At 37.8% G+C, this 21399-nt stretch overlaps 1 protein-coding gene across 11 annotated transcripts in view; it reads right to left on the reverse strand.

Moving 5' to 3' along the window:
• BIRC6 (baculoviral IAP repeat containing 6) overlaps positions 1-21399 on the reverse strand; it is a 186376-nt gene that overhangs the window by 155167 nt on the left and 9810 nt on the right. For all 11 annotated transcript variants that reach the window (XM_074579876.1, XM_074579873.1, XM_074579869.1 and 8 more), the window contains exons 2-10: positions 14192-14373; positions 11132-11269; positions 10522-10715; positions 8506-8617; positions 7126-7208; positions 5788-6010; positions 5527-5687; positions 3547-3605; positions 821-2215 (exon numbers count right to left, since the gene is read on the reverse strand). In XM_074579876.1, coding sequence (XP_074435977.1) covers positions 821-2215; positions 3547-3605; positions 5527-5687; positions 5788-6010; positions 7126-7208; positions 8506-8617; positions 10522-10715; positions 11132-11269; positions 14192-14373 — 2547 coding nt within the window. The remainder of the gene's footprint in view (positions 1-820; positions 2216-3546; positions 3606-5526; positions 5688-5787; positions 6011-7125; positions 7209-8505; positions 8618-10521; positions 10716-11131; positions 11270-14191; positions 14374-21399) is intronic.

Below are 21399 nucleotides of genomic sequence, written 5' to 3' on the forward strand. Positions count from 1 at the left end.
TAAAATTCAACATAATATTGGTGGGAGTTCATTTCAAATGTGTGAACCATCCCATCAGCTTAGCCCATCTGAGAGGCTAAGCACTTCCACCAGAGCTACATTCAAGTGCAGGAGAACTAAATGAGACATTGGTGCATGGAGGAACTCAGCTGGATGCCAGCCAGAGCTGTTTCCACTGCCCCAGCGTGACACAAGGAGGCGGGGAGGTGTGGTGTGGTTTAGGGGCTTCTACGAAGTAGCAGTTGCCCGGACTTGAGTTACGCTCCCCTCATACCCTTCCCCCAAAATGTCTCGTGTTCAGTTTGAAAAAGGTTTAACAATCCTGCATGGATAGTCTGGTTCTCGTGCTCAAGAAAGCGTAATCCCAATTGCAAAGACCTGTAACAGAACCAGCAGCCCTATTTGAAAGAAGATGCAATTGATCAATTGAATAAGGTATAAAAGCATTATCTTCTCTACCCTCTTGAATATCGCCAATTACAAACAGGAGACATTTTTCCGAAACATGGATCTCTAGCACTGAAACAATTACATACAAGAATTACTTTCATTTGCTTTCGATTTAAGAAAATCTGTGCCTCTACAAGAATAAATTTACCAGTATACTGAACATACCCAAGAGTTATTCCCATTTTAGAGATTAAAATCTACATTTAAAATGAGGAATTAACTAGAGTCCATGTTTCCTAGAAGAGAATTAAACTGTACACAAATTCAATGGAATTTGGACTGTTTTGAAACTTAGATTCTAATATTCTATAATATAATCCAAATACAGTCAATTCAAACATTAAAAAAATTTTTTTAAGAAAAGTCTTACCTTTGGTGCACGCACACAATCTGTCTGTGCCCGAACAGTATATCACAGAGACAAACATATCTGGTTCCTCAGTGCCCTCTTTTTTAGGTGGCTCCACTTTGGCCAGAATTTCAAAGTTCGAAAGATCTAGTATTTTTACATATCCTCCCTGAGTAGTTATTACCAGGTGCCCAAGAGTAGAGATCTCAGATCTTCTCTCTCTCCCACTGCCATTTTTAGAAGTTAATTGTATTTCCTCTACAGGCTCCTCACAGTCATCCTCTCGATTATCCAATATATCTGGTGGGAGCAAAATCATTGAGGTAATTGTGTCTTGGGGGTCTTTGATATGCTGGATTTTTACCGGTTCCTCCTCTAGAGTAACTATTCTAGTGGCATAATTCATCTTATAAAGCACTAGGTATCCACCACTAACACTTCTCTGTTCAGGTTGAATTATTAAAGGAGTTGGTACATCTGCTGGTGACTCATGTTGGATTACATCAATACTCGTGCCATTCACTACAGCAAGACTTGATTCTAGCTCCCCCTTCCTTCTATTACATAATGCCGAGTTTAATTTATTTAAATTATTCAAGGCCTCTACTTGATTTATTGCACTCAGAGATTCGACAGGACAAGTCCGCAGTCCTACTAACAAATGAACTCCATCTGCACAAGGAGTGATTGAATCTACACACAGGTTCTCCTCCTCTGCAAACTTTGGCAGACGCAGGCACTGAACCAAAGTCCCAGGCTTGGGAACCATAGAGCTCCACTTGTCCGAGTCCGGAGAAGTTAAGTTGGCTGCAGCATCTGCAAACTGCTGAATGTAAGTCACAGGGGGATCCTGTAACAGCAACTGTTCCTGACTGTCCAGCTCCATTTCAATGATCTGTGGAACTGTGAAACCATCATCGTGTATACTTTTACTCATAATATTGTTCATCTGTGAAAAGAGTTTTCCTGCTTTTTCATCAGACTCCTTAATGCTGTATAGCAGCAATACAGGTAAAGTCCTCCTTACCAGAGGGGAATTCAGTTCTGAGTTAGTGCAGGATTCATTGTCAGTTGATCCCTGTTCCGAGACACTCTCACCTCGAGTCCTACTTAAGCCATCCAGTGACCTCTGAGAGTTACTGCTAACAGGAGAGGTAGCAGGTGATTTGTATGTTAATAGACCTCCAGCTAATAAACAAGGAAAGGGAATGTTGTGTTGTTCTAGATGTTTTTCCTTCATCTTTTCACTCTTACAGTTGGCCAAACAGGGGTTTGCCCCAAGTTCTTCTAGATCCTTAACCGTGTCTTCCAGAACATTTGCAACAATTTCCCACTGAAGTTTTTCAGGTTGCTGAAGAACACTGAGAGCTGTTATATCAAGGCTGACTTCCATCGTTTCTTTTTGTGATGTATGCCCTTTAAAACAAAAATGTTTAACATAATATATGTTCAAAAAAGGAATCATATTGCATATATTACGGACTTATCCTCATAAATAAGCAAAAAGTCACTGCTCTGGAGTTTCAATATGTTAAAACATTCCGTATGTTCAAGATTTGAGAGTCAAGATACCATAAGAGGCACAGAAATATTCCTTCCACATAGACTAATGGTTCTCCTAATTTTATCAACAAGAGTGAAAGTAAAGACAACAGGACATTAGCCTTTGTAACAAGTCTCCCAGTTAACAGCACTATCTTTCTACCAACTACTCTACTTGGCTAGACCACCATACTGCAATACAACTAATCTAACACAATTCATGTTCTGCCATATATTATTCCCCTTCCTTCCTAGACAATCCAGTACCATCAAATATCTGCAATTCTGTGGATTCATTCTCCAATCTCAGTTGAAAAACATGTCATTTTACTCTAAAACTTGGTACTACCCACCATGTAACACATCACCTAATAGAAAGAACGCCAGGCTATTACAAAACAAAACCCAGTGAAAACTTAGAAGAGATAGCCTGATCAAATTAAATGGTACTGCAAGAATAACAATGCATCAGAAGAGTTCAACTAAGTAACATCAAGATTTAAAAGATCAGAAAGGACACAGTACAAAACCAGATTAAGAGGTGATTTAAGCATAAATGCCAGAGTACCACCTTTGCTAATACGTTCATTGAAAAAAAATCCTTGTGGATGCACATGCACGTGTTCTTTCTTTCCCCACTTGCTGATCCTTATTCAAAGATGTAAACTGTATTATGGAAAATAAGCACATAATCCTCCCTCCCATCAAAATTTCTGATTCAACTTCTAAGAAAATAATACAAGAACACTGTGCATAGCACTGTTCTGCTTCCACATGAAATCTTTATTCAGGAAAAGAAATACTCTATCAAAGTGCATACCCACAGGGAAACGATCAAGATACAGGAATCCTCTCTGGCAGTCCCCTGAATTTAAAGGCTTTTGTACAACTATAATTTGTTCCTGTTCTAAGCAAGTTCTTTTAACTTGGTTTGTGTGTTTTATTGACAGCAAGATAAGCAATGCTTGTTGTCAAATAAGACATTTATTAACCAACAAAGTAGGATTCTTCTTTTCTCCTGTCTGTAATCTCTCCACCACACAAACAGTGACTTAAATATTGGCATTGCTTGCAAGGTCAATCTTTCTTCTTTTTTCTATTATAATGCATATAATATCCTTTGCTTTTGACAGGGCTTTTTTAAAAGCCTGAGAACAGTTGCCCTCCTGACCTCTAAACTATCACATGGATCAGATATAACCTACCTGTCACAGATTCTGATCTGGAATGCTCTTCACTGTCTGAATCCTCCAGTAGGTCATCACTGAAAACAAACAAAAAAAAAAAGCATGAATGACACCACGTACACTATAGCTGCGTTCTTATTTTCAATTAAATTGAAAAAATAATTTAGTAAAATATACAATGTGCATTATAAGCTGGAATTTCTTTAGTAAGCATTGTATGCCCATTGATGAGCTCCTCACAGACACTAACAATATAAAGACTTTTTTTTCCTCCTTCATTGAACCAGTAGACAAGCTTTCTATTTGCCTCTTTCTACTATTGTATTCACAACAATTCAGACATAAATGGAATTAAAATGAAAGCCAGTTCTCAGGAGTCTTTCCAAGAAAAACAAAACCAACCAGGCAAAACCTCTAAAAACTGATGGGACCTTATTCAAAGCTCCTCAAAACAGTCTCTGAAAACTGGAGCTGCCAGACTGGTCTTCAATTCTATCAAGAAGATTTTGTAGCTAGTATGGAAAGGGTGTATGAACAGCGTGTTGCTTTTAAAAACACTACTAGATGAATAATTTTTTCATAAAGGCAGATTCTGTTCAATATACCCCTTCAAGAGAAATAGGCCCTTCAGTAGTTCTAAGAATATACGAAGATTTTACGCATCTGGCTTCTCCAACATAAGAAACGATGTTCTATTACAGACTCTTCACACACAGGAAGAACAGTAGTGCCTTTGCAGCTTCAGGTATAACTACTCACAGTGCCTAGCTGGATCCCCAAATTTGAACAAACTGGATGCTTCCTCATGCCCAAGAAAGATCTTTTTTGGCTCAAACCTGATCAACCTTTACTTCACAACAAGACAGCGACAATTCAATACTTTGATTCTCATCCAGCTTCCTCTTGAGTTGGAAAGTGATAGTAAATTTCACGTAGGTTAAGTGAAGTGAAAGACACTTAGTTCTTCGCAGTATGATTGTAACTATCCTTTAATCAGCTCTTTAAATTTGCTTAATTCTTTAACTCTCAAGGTGTTTACAGCCCTAAAGCTACAGTGGAAGTCGAGGCCCCAGCAGCTGTTAGGCCCCACACTCTGATGTTGCCCACATTTCTACATACCCTCTTCACAACAGCAAGCTTCACATTTGCTCTACAGTAATGTGGGAATCACACCAAGCTTAAAACCAAAGATTTACTTTCCTGTGCATGTAGCACTACTGTTACTTTCCATGATGCTGAAGTTTAAGAAGAAACATTCAGAAAAATAGCAAGGCTCCCCAAACACCTTTTGTCCTAAGCTTTCCAATAATCATTCACTTTTTCGTTTGAGTTTTGGTAATATGAGAAAATAGTTTCCAGTAAGAGACTGTAAGAAGCATAAATGAAAGAATACTGCTTTTTTTCACATGACACTTTCTAAGCACTGGCATACCCTCTAGCTTATCTAAAAGTTTGCGACAGGACTGTGTAACTGTTTATAGAGCCTGTATGCACGTGGTTAAAGGTACAAAATGAAAGCAATTCCTAGCACGCCCACATCATTTATTTTCAGAATGACATAACCAGAAACTACAGAGAAGCAATCGGAGAAAAGCATGTTCCAGAAGTCTGCCAGTAGTCTTCACTTTCAAAACCCAAACCGCATAATCCATAACTAAAATGAAAAGCTGTTCCAAAACTTATAATCCTTTCTCTTTTTTCTCTGCATCTGGAACATCAGCACAGGGCAGCAATGAGATTTGGTACCTCTCTGTTAGTGGAGTATAAAAACTGAAACAGCAGGAATAAGATGGAACTGGCTTTAAAGACAGAAATTTAGATTATTGTTTTTGAAGAGCTGAATTGTGTACAGATACACAGTGTTTAAAAAAAAAAATCACCTCCATGAAAAAAAATAAATCTTACCAATCTCATGTTTCACAAAGCATGACTTGACTAAATGGCATTTACCACTTACACAGCAGCATTTCGTATTTCTAATTTTGTAGATTGGCATACCTGTCTCCTTCTAATTTTGGTATATCTGAGCAGCTGGATGAATCTTCTAGCCAAGCTAGTGTTGGTCTCCTTGAGTCAACCCCTGAGCTCTGTTCTCCTGATAACATAAGTTGCTGCACAATAGCTGGATCATATGCATTGATCTCAAATTTTAAGTGGACCTGAGAAATAACAACAAAAAACAGAAGAGGTCTTTGGTTTAAATCAAGATATGCTTAATCAGTAAATAGTTAATAAAACCTGGTTGTTTATATTATATACCTTCATAAGTTTGGAGACATCCCATATGCAGATCTTTCCTCGTTTTGTTGCAGCAGCTAGAAAATGAGGGCAACTTCCAGATCCAAAGCAGGCTATTCTGTCAGTGCCATCTGTGCAGGGAAACTGTGCTGGACTTGTTGCCAGTGTGACTGAAAGAGGTACATTCTGAGTGTGCTCACCCTTGACAAATGGGCAGTTCGGGGAATGTCTCTCATGTTCAGACCTTTTCATATTAAAAACAAACATAGCAAAGATTGATTTCTTACTGTGAAAAATATACACATCATATACAAACTCAGCCCTTGAAGTGAAGCTGAAACTGAACTGTTTGAACTGTACTGCAGTCAACCACACAAGAGAGTTCTGAAGTTATTAATGCAGCTTTCCCTGCTGTTTCTCAATAGCAGACTGTATTAAAGCCTTTGACCACTTAATGGATATTCATATTCAAATGGAGGAATCTACACACAGTGCTCTTAATATAATTAGTCCATTTAAAAAAATAATTGTCCTATAGGCAGTAGTCCGTAATGTCCTCATGAAGAGAAGTGCAAACTAAATTCTATAGAGCGTACATTAGAACACCAATGTGATATTATTATAAATAGCCTTAGTAAGATGAAGCAACGTCCAGTCTTTAGTTCTACATCCACACTTAAACCAATCAAAACTGAACACAGTTCTGAATGACACAGTGACTAAGAACCATGAAAAAAACCTTCTAATCTCAATATATACCTAAGGCAGAGACATGGCAAAGAGCAATTACACTACTACAAAATATATGGAAACTAACAAGGAAAAGGTGGAGACAAGGATTATGAGGATAATATTACAAGGCAAAGTTTCCAGCAAGTCATGAATCTGACATGCTCAAATCACGATTATAAATTACCAAGTAAACAAAACAAAAATTACATTGAGAACCCTTTTAAAATCAGTATAAGGTCCTGCATTTTTGTTCCTATGCGCAATTTTAGCTGATTCAGGAAACTAGTAACGGGTCTTGCAACTTGACATAAAAGGCAAATATGCACTGCATGGCCATTGCAGTTTAAGAACTTTAAAATGTGTTCTAGTCACCACAGTCATACAGAAGATTGAGTTTACATCCCTGCAAAGAAAAGTTGGCTGCTATCTTCGCCTTGGAACAATTTCAAATTAAACAGGCAAATCAGAATTAAGAAATAAAACCAACTCCAACTTCTTGGGTTTAGTATTACAAAGAAGTTTGACATAGCACAGGGAATTAATGTGTGATTTGTCCCATGGAATCATACTGGAAATCCATTCTTGTCAGTGACAGTCCTACTCTACTCCAAACATCATTAAACTTACCAAGGCTCATCTGTGGGCTCCCAGCATACCAAACACACACTACAGGTAAAGCACATGGCTCTGTCATCTCCTGATGAAGCAGGCTATAAAAATACAAAGAAACACTTGAAACGTATATAGCTGTGTACTACAAAACACTTTAACTAAGTGATCAAGTCCCCTCCTTCTCCTAGTGTCATAGCAAAGCACCATAAATTACATACTATAAAGTAGCAGTATTTCACATTTAAAAAAAAAAAGAAAAAAATGGATACACCACATTACTATAGAAGAGATTCAGAACCAACACCCGTGCAAGCCACTGCATAAAAATGACACAGACATAGAACAGAACTCAGCAAAACTGCTAAGACTTTTTTTTGTCCCCTTGGAAAAAGTTCAGAAGGTTCAAAAAATTTAGAACATCAGCAGAATAACTGCACATCTGCATGCTTGGAAAAAGATAGGTTAAACAAATATTTCCTATTACGCCTTCAATCTGCTGGAATATAAAGCATTCTGTATGACTCCTCTGCAAAGAACAGTTGTCACTAGCCGAAGTGGAAAAGAATGCAAACTTCCATTCTCTTAAAATTTAGTATTTTCATGACCACATTTCAAGTTGCCAAGATATGCTTGGGAATATGCAGATGCAATTCTAACATATGAATTCCCTGCATTTCTTCTCCTGAACAAGCTTAAGAAATACTCCAAAAACGTTATCCACTTGCACCTATCAGGCTTTGCAGTTGACATAATGAGGCAGATAATATTGATGTCAAATTATATGCACTGCCTACCCATTGTTATGTAAATCCACACCACAAATTTTTTTTTTATAGCAGAAATAATTTCAAAGAATGAAAAATGGAAATAAGCAAAACTAGTGGAATAAAAAGTTGAGGTTGTATTTATTCACTAAGCTTAATAATTTAGTAGTGTGACCTAGGACCATTGTTTGTTACAACACAGTTTAAGTCCCGCTAGGAGAGTACAGTTAGAGAACTCCAACATCTAGCTTACTGCTTTTTTTTGCTTTACTAATAATACAAAAAGTAAGAATATTTACTCAACAATCTTAACAAGGAGAAACAGAGACTCTACACAACAACCAACTTCATCTTCATTATTGTTGTTTAACTTAGATCAATTTGATACTTTTTGTTTTATATGCTGAAGTTCAGGACAGTATTTTCTGTGATCTGTACAAAAAACAGAAGCAACCTCAAGGCACGGAAAAAACCTGAGACTTGAAAAGCGCTGAATGACAAACTTTTTCATCATGGTTTTTGTATCATTGAAGGAATCCATCTCATTAATTAAAAAAAAAAAAAAAAAAAAAAAAGGACTTTTTCCCCTGCTCCCTAAGGAACTCATACTAAGAACAACTAAACCCTTTACCTGGTGATAGAACCCAGCTTGAGCCATAGGATCTGGCTGTGCCCACCTATAACCCACATGAGGCCATGAAGTGAATGTCTCTCGTCTGTTAGCTTCACTATACATCAAAGACCTAGAAAGGTGAAAAGTTATATGTTACCCAAAACTGCCACTTAGAATAAAAAAAAAAGCAAGCTATTTATGAGATATTTTCAATGCTTTAGTAACCATTAGAAATACCACAGATAGTTATAGATAACTTAAAATTATCATTGACAATTACAGAAAAGTTACAAAGTTCTCTCACTCGGGTTGCCTAAAGTACATCCTCAGCAAAAGACCAAAAGCAATAAAACAACCTACGGGCCTTAAAAGCAAGATTAATAAAATAAGCTTCCATGTAACCGATTTGGTCTAACTGCAGGAAAGCATCAGATATCCAAAGCTACTCTGCATTTAGAGAAGATGCAGACCCTAGCCCAATATAACTGCTAGAGAGTTTGTTTTTTTAACATAACAACTGCAGCAAAAAATTGGGTTTATTAGTTGAACAGATATGAGTACGCATATTTAAAAATACTCCAAAGTGATATTTTAGGCTTAACTGAACACACAGTATAAAATCCCCCAACATCCGTCCCTCACTGCATATTATAATACTTAAAAATTATAAACTACTCAGTCACAAAATACAAACTCCTCTGCAACTCAGTATCTACAAAGAAAAGCAGCTCCTCTCTTTTCCACCTTCACTCAGTGCATGTTCCTCATCTGAAATAGTACCTAAGAAACAACTATCAGCTTTTCTTTTTCTTTGACAGTTTGTTCTCCAGGAAGCGAAGGAAGTAAACTATTCTTGCAACACCCACGAGGGCTGTCTTAACTTGACGTTATCACACGTCATCACACGAATGGTAGGGGTTGGAAGGGACCTTCAGAGACCATTTAGTCCAACTTCCCTGCCAATTATACCATCTTAAGAGACAGATCTTGGAGAGCTCTAATCAAAAATACAACATGGCGAGGTACAGACAGGCATGAAGGCTTGGGGAAGGGAAGTAAGAGATGAATGAAATAAAATTTACTGAAGTATTTGAGCTGTAAGAAATTATAATACGCTTGCAAAATAACATTTGTGTAAAAACTTTCAAGAAGGAAATAATTTATAGATTTATAAAATTTATCAGTATTCTAACTAGTCTTGGCTTATGGAAGTTAAAATAATGGGTTGCTCACTTATGTACACAATGTCACTTGGATCAGGAAGAGATGAACCAACAGTCTGAGGTAAAATTTTCTCTGACCCCAAACACATAACAGGTGACTAGAGAGTTCAGAAGTAGTATATATATATTCTGCAAAGGTACCAACTTCCTAAACGTCTAAAACACAAAACATGGGCATAAATCTTTCTTGTATGAAGGAACTGATCTCATGACGCAGCATGGTATGTATTCTGTCTTTGGTAAACAAATGAGTGCTCTCTTTGCATTGAGAAGAGCTGTACATATGCTCTTAAAGCTATGCAGTTTCTGAACATCTCATCATTGCAGTCTCAGTAAAGTTTCGGTACTAGTTTGAGTAAAGTCAGCAATTAAGTAACGAGTCATACACATCTGACTGTTCCAATAAAACCCATAATCAAACATGACGAAGAATAAAGCCTAGATGAACATATCACACTAACGAGTTACAGTACCACCTAGGGACCTATATTAGGGCTGCAATCGTCACCTTTCTGAAAGTGTATTTTGGGATTAGGAGCCAAGTGAAGTCAATTTGCCTGGCATTAAAGTCAAAATGCAAACAACGCAGTCTTGTGGCACCCACAAAGGTTTCTCTAAGTTTAGTAATATTGTGTATATTGTGCGTTATTGTATTGTGTACTGTGCATTAAACAGTTAATTAGCAGTATGTATAAGAACACGAAAGTACAGAATAGGACTAATTCCTTTGGCAAATAAATTAAAGTAATCTAAGAGCTTACTCTGATACAACTAAGGGGTCACATTCATCGCTTATTTTATCTTAATATACCTGTCCACAGATCGACCAGGTCCCACACCAAGTTCTGGCCGTGCGCTGGGTAAGAGGTAAGATAACCTATCCATCACAGAGGATGCTACAGGTAAGGCAGCAATATTTTGATTTATCTTCTTGAGTTCATTTACAATGGCACTGGCGACAGACTTCAAAACATGATGAGGAAGGTGGAACGTAACCGTTGCCCACTAAATTAAGAAAAAAAAGTGCCTGGTTTGTATCTTAAAATTTTAACATCTAAACAGCAAATAGACCACAAAAGTGTCAAAAGCAAAACCACATCTTGCACCCTCTCTTGATTTCAAGAAGTAATACAAGAACAGACACACAAAAGCAACATGGACATAATGCAAGGAAAGTCAGTAACTTCAGATTTTAAGCTCTGTTGGGTTTATTATTTGCGTTTACTGGCAAGAAACTAACCTTGTTTGTTCTCTTAACAAGTGAAACTTCACACAGCAGAACTAAGGAACACATAATACCTTCCATCCTCTTCAAACAAAATCCACCACACTAAATCAAGCATTTTGTATGCTTCAATAATGGCAGCCAAGCAAATTAGACTTGGGAATCCACATTAGACAGTACAGAGACAAATTCTTACCTTTGCAACTTTATGATTTGCTGCTGTTTCATGTGAGGTATTTTTTAAACCATCCTTCAGTTGTGTGATGAATAAGTCATATCCCTCTGTGCTAGAAACATCTACTTTTTCTATGCAAGCAGATAACAGCTGCTGAGCCTAAAATGCAGATGTGCAGGAAAAGTTAGCATCCATGTTGAATAACTACAGACAAAAATTATACCTGTTTCTTACTCAGGGAAGTGTAATTTGTCATATCCTACTTTATCATATATTATATCAGCATAATTCCCATAAAAGACACAGAGTTGAGTAAGCAGTTCCAATTTCTACTTTGTAGGCCAATCAATGGATAAACTTCAGCAACAGTGGCAGTTATTACTACAAGTTCCCTCAAGGGCAATATTACCAAATATTAAACAAATCAGTCATAGAAACAATTAAAAGAGAACATCTATTAAGGAGACATTTTATTGCCCAACACTTTCCCTTCAAAAGCATTCATTCAGCTTTAGGGACAAAAAGTGAGAGCAAGAACAAAAGTCTTCACATTTTTCTGAGTAGCTTTGTATCTTAAAAAAAGTAGATGATAACGAGGAAAACAACGTTCCAATAAAATCTGAGATAAGTTACTTACAATGCTAGTATAATGAAGCTGAAAAATGAGGCAGAAAAAAACCCCCAGGCTAGTTTAGAAACTAGAACTTGTTAAAACTCAGAAATAATGCATCCAGAAAAGAACACTATAAACATCCATTTATAGGTGTTTTTTCTTCCAAGTCTCATCTGTTTCTAGCTTGTCCCTCTGTCTACTAACTTCATGTTAACAGGTAAGATCTAAAGGTACTCTTTATATGCAAAGCACAGGGTATTCTAATCTGTTGTTAGGTGGGCTAACATCTGAAAAACATTATATGAAATCTTTCAAGTGACAAATACAGGGAAACGTTTCCCAAGTGCAACAGCCAGCCAGTCCTTTAAACAGCCACAAACCGCTCCAAGCAGAACGAGGCAGAATGGCCACTTCGTTACATCCTTGGGGAGTTCAGGGGAAGAACGACAGAAATAAGGCAAATCAGTCTCCTAGCTAAGGCTGTATCTGTTTCTCAGATTTCAATAAAAAAAACAATTGCAATTCTTGTGGCATCTCATTCTTCCCAAGTCTCTTGCAGATGACACAAGAACAGATAGATGGTGGAGGTTTATAAATTTACAGTATTTTATGGGAAAGTAAAAACAGCATAGAGGCTGTATCATAACTTGTCAATGTTGCTGATTAGAAATGCATAAAGATGCAACGCACTACCAGCGGATCAATTGTATAAAAGACTACTTAATTTAAGTGAAAAAATTTGCAGGAAAGTTACAGAGACTAACAAAAAATCAAGGCTCTTGCTTGGATAAAGGTTCTTGATCTTCCTATGATGAAAGAGGAGGACTGATGCATTTGTATGATATTTGCTTAATATCTACTAAAGTTTTCTGAAGTCTGTGCACCTCCTCTTTAAACTTAAAAGTAAGAAATGAAGACTGCTGCTGTTTTTCCTTCCGCCTCACTGATTTGGCCATGAACTCCCCAAATCTGTTCCTACTGAACTATAATATTTTCCAGTCTTTTTCTACAGGAAGGACCTTTACAGAGAAGTGCTCTACTTTAACCTTGAAATAAGGGTCTGTAAACTCTTTAGAAACAAAGAAGCTTTAGCTAAAACTGACACAAACTTATGGTTTGTATTGAACCATGTGAGACTGCAAACCAGTGACAGCAAAACTTAGGAAAGGAAACGCTGACCTCTGTCAGTCTCTTCACACTCAGCCACACGTACCAAGATTTTGTAGTTACCCACAAAGGGTATAAAAATGATGCCAGTGGCAGCGAGCCGCAGGGACCTGGAAAGCTCTCTTTGGGAGACCTCTATGAAGCAACATTTTATTGCTGTTACTCCCACTCAAGACAAGTAGTTAAAAACCCCATATATAACACACATTCTTGGTTCACAATAAGCACCTATTAGTCAATACTTCAAGAGCACATTAATATTTTAAATGAATGCTCAGGAAAATTTTTGTTGGTGGTGCATAATTCAATATAAATTTATTTCCCACAGAGATGAGTGGGGAGTGCTCTTTCCTCAGAGTGCTTTAAAGATTCAGAATCTGGATCTTGTAGTCCAGTTTTGTTTTTTCGACTGTAAGCACTATTCTAAATATTACTATTGGCAGATGCTCAATGCTTTTCCCAAAAAAAGAATTAGTCTCAGTTGCAACTAAAATTATTGCACAGATTTACTTCCCAGGTCTTACTTCACGACCACTACAAAGGTGAAAACTACCTTCCTCATCACCAAGTGCCTTAGAATAGAAGCAATTGTTAGCTATCTTGCATTAGGCAACACTTGAAAATAAGAACGTACATGCTACCTTACCTAATAAATGCTATGTTAGCTGAAGGTAAACCAATGCAACAAAATCCTAAGCACTACACTCCAAGCAAAAATGTACACATTAGATTCCCTTAAAATGATAGTAAATGCTTGGTTATACTGTCTCAAACCAGGAGGAATCGTGTTACAGCTGCGATAGTCCAAACATAAAAGGGAAGTCAGGTTGGCAGAGAAAAAAAGTCTTTCATTAGGCCAACTGACCTAGCTAGAAAAGTTAAGATTCCAGCATTAATTTTTCACACATAGCAACACCATATTAGCTGATTTTAATTGTCTTTTTTCCCCTGAAAGCCTAAAACAGAAAAATTCAAGGATGCCTAGCAGCCCAGACAGACTTCTGGAAGTGCATGTAGATTCTACACATAAGCACTGATAAAGCTCTGGAAATGAGTCCTTATTTCTGGTCACTAAAAAGTTCTTTCATCTGAAATAACATGCTCTTGATGATGCAATCTCTTATTTGTTCAAGATATGGGTAACTGCGAAACGCTATTGCCCTATGACAGCTAATAACTAAGAAACTTTTCTGTGACATGCTCTTAATATCACACTAGAAACTCAGGGTCAACCGTCTGGTTTCAGTATTTCTGACAGAATTATTTACATACTCTTTTTTTTTTCCCTCTCCACATCTTACCTCTGTAACCGGCAATTCAAGCTGAACCACGTCATCTTGTTTTGAAACAGGCGTTTGCAGAGCTGTGTCTAACAGTAAGATGCCATTGAGATCTTTCCTACATCCTACTGCATAATCATCCACAAAGATCACTTTATCCACAGCAGAAATATACTGACATTTCACCCGTCCACCTGGTTTAGCTACAAAGGGAAAGAAAAAAAGCAAGATCCAATTAGAAAACAGCTTTTACAAAAGACCTTACAGAAAGTAATGTAACACTTCAGCAAAATCTTTACCTCTTGACATGATCAAAAACTAGCACTTTAGCTACAACTTCCACCAAACTTTTCTATTTCCTACGTTAAAAAAAACAAACCAACAAAATCTATGCATCCCATCAACAATTACAACCATTTTATTCCTATAATGGAAGCCATCATTCAAGTCCCACTCCTATCAGGAATCCTACTAGTCCTACTAGTGTTTTAAGCCTAATGTAGATGCCTGATGCACTTGATGTTAGCTGACAACCAATAATAAGAATGAAATTGTACAAATCAGCATGAAAACCAAAACAAAATTGCTAAACTACCATTAAGGCTGATTAACTCCATTTCATCAAGCAAAATAATACTCAAACTTCTGAAAACCAAGTAGAGCATTTAACACATGCCAATGCTACACATGTTCCTTGAGACACTAAGGTAGCTTTTTTCTGCTCAGTGCTGCACACGTGGTATCAGTAACAGGTTAGAGAAGTTTGGTGGGAGTGGAGGAAGACCGTCAGCAGATAAATAAGGAAAGGCTGTGGCAATGGATATTATCCCCAGGAACATTCAATGTAACTTGACATTATTACATGTCTAAGGCTGGATGGATTGTAAAACTGAATCCATGTAATATGCTATCTCATGTAGAAGGCATATCGCTTTAATTCACGAAAAGTGTAAGCTGCTGCTACAGAAGCAGACTGTTTGTATAAGTGTATGGACACGTTGTCCAAAGGGCAAAGCTGAAATCGCTGGATCATCAACATAGATCTCTTCTTGTTGCACAGGAACAGGAGTTTCATTAAATTTTGCATAATCAAGTCCCATCCCTGTTCTCCTCTTTCCTCAGATGCTGGATACTGTTTTTGTTATGAATAATTAAAAAATCACCCTTTAGGTAGCTGGCATACAAATAAAGCATCCAGATAAAGGCAGCTACATAATTCCATCGTCTTCACACTTAGATATAGTTAAGCGGAAATTAAAACTTCTCCAAATATAGGGCACATCAATCTAACCACATTGCATTTGTGGTATCCTCTCTTGAAAACTGAAGTCGAGAATAGTTGCCAGCTGCCCTTCTCAACAAAATTTTGGAAACAATGACTCATATATTCTCAAAATATAGGGCATATGCCTTTGCCGGCATGAAGTATACTGCAATTGTAATCATTGCTACAACAGTCAGAAACACTTCAAGAGCCCTGAAATCACTTGATAGTTGAGAAGTTGTTAGTCCTAGCTCAACAAAAAAGGGTCCTCTGAATGGCAAATCAACTAGGTTCAAACTGTACTTTTGCCAATACACTGGAGCTCCTCACACAAGAATTTCTACAGACAACACAGCTGCAGGCAAGGAAGTAAGTTATTCTACAGAAAAGTAACAGTTTCAACAAAAACTCAAATACAAGTTTTAACATCTTTTAAAGCACTAGTCTCAACAATGTACTGGAAACTACTATGTAAATAAACTGAAAGGTAACCGATGCCCTAAACAAGAAACCTCAGTAGATTCACATGGTGTTTGCAGTCTATTCAGTGTGATCCAAGTGATGGTTCACTACAGGACACTTTCTTTAACCCATCACTTCTCTCCTCCTCCTTCCCAGAGAAAATGGGAAAAGCAGCTCACCTTTTCTGGCAGTGCCAACACCAGGAACACTTTATTTTGCACTTTCCTTATTTCATATCAAGCACAGGAGTCTGTTCATGCCCTATGACTAGGAGTTCAGCAGCCTGTAGGAGCCCCAGCCCTTGTGGCTTTCCAAGCTAGACCATTCTTATTTTATGATTTCTGTAGTTAGTGAAATCTTATGTCTAAACCACCAAACAGATAACAAATATCTTCTGTGTAAATAGTCCCAATTTTTAGAAGCCAATGAAGATTTTTAATGAGGTAGATAACATATCTAATCAATACGATATTTCTGCTCCATTACGAAACAAAACAAAAAGTTGTAACTACAGCACAAGAAATATATTGCCTAACAGCTGTGATTCTCACTCTGCTGCTTAATGTTTTGGTTGGTTACATTGACAGAAAGATTTTGGCCAAACTGTCTCTAGAAAGTTATTTACTGTTCATGGTTGTATTTTATTCAAAGCACATAAAACCAAAACAATCTCCCTTAGCCTGAGTCGATGGAGCTTCAAGGAAATTATTCCATCAATATTTAGTGTCTTTCCAACACCCTGGGAAACACATTCTGCAACTGACTGGTTTACCATTTGAATAGCCTCTGAACTGTTGACAAGCTATTTTGCAAACTTAGGATTTTAATTTTGAAGTTCAGAAAACACATTTCAAGATCATTCTACTACTAGTCACAAACTATATCATAGTTCACATATGGCTGGACATATGATAAAACAGTAGGTTGAGAACCAGGAAACTAAAGAATTTAGAAGTCACCATTATAGAAGTCACCACTGTAGAAGACATGCCTAGAAAAGTTTAATCATCCTCAAAGCACTGGCAAAAGGGTCCTTTCTAACTCAGGATCAACGTTTTACAATATGCCAAAGGACTCCAACCAATATCTTTTGACAAACCTTCTGGTGGCACTACAACATTATGTCCAGCCTGCCTAAGGTTACTAACAATAATTTGTGATCTGCATCTTCACAAATCACAATTCAAAAGTTTCACATAAACTCACTGACTGACTTAAGCCAGATCATCAAAAGCCAAATGTTATTCTCATTTTAGCCCTAATTCCTTCAGCTGTAATTTATTTTGGGTGGCGGAAGGAGAAATAGTCATTCAAAGTTTTATACGATTTTGCTTTTCTGTCTTGGCAAAAGTGGATCACAGCTTCCCCCAATATCTCCAGCTTATCTGCCTAGGATTAAAAACAGAATAACTCACAAAGAACTCATTAAGCCTTTTGTCAGTTCCTATAAGGAAACCTGGCAGGCTGCTAGCATGCTAGAAGTGCAAGCCCAAAAGCATATTATTTTATGGGATGTCATCTGTAACAACCTTAGAACTAGCAACCTGAAAACTTAAAACAAAATCCAATAAACATTAGACTGCAGAAATGAAGAATGTGAGAAAAGGAGATCCTCCCTCTGCCACCTTTGTTTCAAACAACACAGAACAGAGATCAGCAATTTCCTGTGATCAAAATCTGACCTACAAAAAATATTACAGAAAACAAACTTGTTTGGAGAACACATAACAGTCTAAGAAGCATCTATTTTGTCCCCCTTGTCTGCAGGCATTAAGATGAACCAAACTAATTTGAGAATTAGTTTGTTCTAAGTAGAAGAATGAAAAAGCTTGTCTCCGTTTCTCCACTAGAGATAGCTTTAGCCTGAAAGCTTTAGAGCTTAAGAGAAAGTGGCTCTCACCAGAATATGCACGGCCACCATCATGAAGAGATGTAGGTTAATGTTGATAGTAACACCTTTGATCTTTTCTAATATTGAAAAAAAAGTTAATGAACCTTGATAACTGCTAGCCAGGAATGGCACTAAAACGTATCACAAAGTCCGTAATTCTCTTGACAAGAAGCTCCCAATGCACAGCATGCAAAAACTCAAATAGTTTCTAAATTACAACAAACTAACACTTTTATCTGCAGCTATAAAATGAGACTGGTAAACACATGCATCATAGCACTAATACCATAATGCTAACATCTAAGACCAATCAAATACCTAAAGGAGCATCCATAACTTCGATCTATGACTGCAACTAGGTCTTTGGATTAAGATTTAAAGTAACATTTTTGGAGAAGGGCTACCAAGATGATTGGGGGACTGGAACACCTCTCTTATGAAGAAAGGCTGAGGGATTTGGGTCTCTTCAGTCTGGAAAAAAGACAACTGAGGGGGGATCTTATCAACACTTATAAATAATTAAAGGGTGGGTGTCAGGAGGATGGGGCCAGGATCTTTTCAGTGGTGCCCGGGGACAGGACAAGAGGGAGTGGGCACAAACGTGACCATAGGAAGTTCCACCTAAAAATGAGGAGAAACTTCTTTACTGTGAGGGTGGCAGAGCACTGGAACAGGCTGCCCAGAGAGGTGGTGGAGTCTCCAACTCTGGAGACATTCAAAACCCGCCTGGACGTGTTCCTGTGCAACCTGCTCTAGGTGACCCTGCTCTGGCAGGGGGGTTGGACTAGATGATCTCCAGAGGTCCCTTCCAACCCTATGATTCTATGAAATAGGAATTCCATCAGCTCAGCAAAACATACACATCATGTGCACTGATACCAGTTTTTGCACTTTCAATTTAATCTAGAATATCCAAACAATATCTCAGTACTCATTTCAAAATAATGCAACCATGGAAAGCTAAATAGATTAAGTTTCAGGTGATCAAAAGCCCTATCTATTCTATAAACTTTGTATCATTAGGTTTGAACATCAAGCTATTTAAAGGCAAGAGAAGGGAACGGTACAACTGCAGAAGTCCTTAAAATTTGCTGTTAGAATTAAAAGTAAAATTTTAATTTTCCTCTTTCTATTGTGAAGTGTGCGTGTAAAGCTTCAAATTTAGGAGATATTATCACTCATGGTAACATGCTGCGTGAAATTCCCTTTCCAGAAGCCAGGTTAGCAGACAGCAAAACTAGCCTTTCTATCAGAGACAAAAAATGCTTCTTGCCGGAACGCTGCTCAGCTACTTCTCTCACATTTTTCACAGGTACCTGGAATTAAAAAAACATATATATCAGTTGTCCTCATTTGTTGCGAGGCAGGTGCCTTTCCTATTGCTACCATTTCACATTATCATAAAATCAACTGAAAAATCCAGTTAGCAAGTATAACACATTGTATGCTACCTAAGTAACACAAGTTTGCCAATGAAAGCATATCAGAACACTTGCAGTTTGAGGAAGCTCTACAATACAAATAAAAACCAAAGTGGCCTTAAGTTTAACTTGCTGTCTTAACTTGCTATATTTGCAGGAAACTATTTTGAACTAATACTACATAAAATCACAACTATGGATCAGTTGCAAAGGGTAACATTTTCACACAAAAAAAGGACAAAAAGCAAACCCCTGCAAGTCTGGTTTAAAAAGGAGAAAGTTGTCTCTAAATGGTTTTACATCAGTGGCTCCCAAAGGAAACAGAAACATAGCGTTTATGAACATTTGGGAACACAGTAATAAGAAGATGGTGTCAAGGTTTAGGCTGTGCTGGCCACTAAATGAACAACCGATGCTCTGTATTAACCCCTCTCCCTTCCCAGAAGGGGAAGGGAAAGAGAATAAAGGAGAGAGAATTATGGGTCAGAGAAAAAAACATAACACAGCTCTAATGAAATACTAACAATAAAAAGAAAATAGAATAATATTAATAAGAAAATAATGAAATGTAGACAAATATATTCAAAGCCTATATGGAGCTCCCAGGATGATGATCCTGTCACCGGCCAGCACTAGGACTGGACTCAGCAGCAGATGGGAACTGGATTCGAGAACTGGATTCAAGAACACACAGACTGGGATTAAAGGCAGAATAACGGACAGAGTCCTCCTCCGATGCCAGCCACTGAAGAAGAAAGAGGATTTATCCCTTTGATCCCTCAGCTTTATACTGAGCATCATGCAGACAGGATGGAATACCCTGTTGGTCAGTTTTGGGTCGCCTGTCCTGTCCGCTCCTCCCCACGGGTGCAACGCCTCTAACGCCTTTCCACTTCCGAGCCTCCAGGGTGGCACATAACAAAGTGAGCTGACCTCAGCTGGTATAGGAGTAAGTATAAGCAAGAGCCTCTCTGCATACCATCCCTTGGTATTAACTATAACATCAGAGGTTATAACTGCTTGAAGCGGACACTGTCTGAAAAACACACTGTTAATTTCAGAGAGTGCAGTCAGTTAGAAGAGACTTAACTGAAAAGTAAAATAACTGAAAAGGAAAATTGGTTTTCTTCTATCTTAAACCTGCACAGATGGCTAAGGCATGGCCAAACCAGGACATGACTGCTCATCATTACTGAATTTATCAGCTACAGATTCTCTCTTGTTCACCCTCTTCTCCTCCTCACCTACATCTTCAGAAGAAACTTCAGCAGTGCAGTTTTACCTTCCAGATCCAGGCCCAGACCCTTACTTGCTCTAAACATCTAAACATCACCTCAGCAAAGCACTCTGCTGCCACCATGAAGACACTCCATGCGTCCCTCCCTTCCCAAAACAAAAGCATTCTCAGACTTGAGGAAAGGATGGAAAGGAAACTATTGGATGAAAACAAGTTCAGGTTGCTATTTTAGACGAATGATGTAGATGGGCTTAAACCAGCTATACAAAAGCAACATTTTCTCTTTTAGATTTCACTATATACACACACCTCCATCTGCAACGTCACCTGGAAAAGAAGTCCGAAGAGACTGAATAATGCAAAAACACATTCAGAGCTGAAACAGGAAAAAAACTAAGAATGTTCTCCAAACAGCAAAAATGCTAAACAAGGCAGAAATACCCAGCTTAACATCACAAAGTGCCTTCAGACTCCCTTATTTGCCAAAACTGGATTTAGTTAATCAAGAACAATACATGTGATCTACAGTTTAACTTTTCCTTTAGCAACAAACAGGACAGAATTGTTTCAGTATCAGTTTCGTTATATGACAGCTGGTTTTAATAATTCTTATTAGAGTAAGAAGATGTGTTATCTGGGCCGAAGCACTGGAGACTGCCACATGAATATTAACTAGATGTGTCTGATCAAGCAACTACTAACAGAAGTTAACATTAACACTTAAAAAGGTTTCAGAACATGAACAAAAACCCACTGAGATCAAGGCAGTTCATATCTCACTAGCTTTGCAGGCATAGGGTCCTCTCCCACTCTACGGGCTTAAACCAAGATGGAATCAGCACGATGACACTGGTGAGCCCTTTGTGCCCACGCTCTTTATGTTGTTTCTGATCTCCGTGTATCCAACATTACTGCTGCCTCGTATGCCGTACAGAATGCAATTGCTTACAGAAC

This window comes from Larus michahellis, chromosome 3, assembly GCF_964199755.1.
Source record: "Larus michahellis chromosome 3, bLarMic1.1, whole genome shotgun sequence".
Taxonomy (NCBI): domain Eukaryota; kingdom Metazoa; phylum Chordata; class Aves; order Charadriiformes; family Laridae; genus Larus; species Larus michahellis.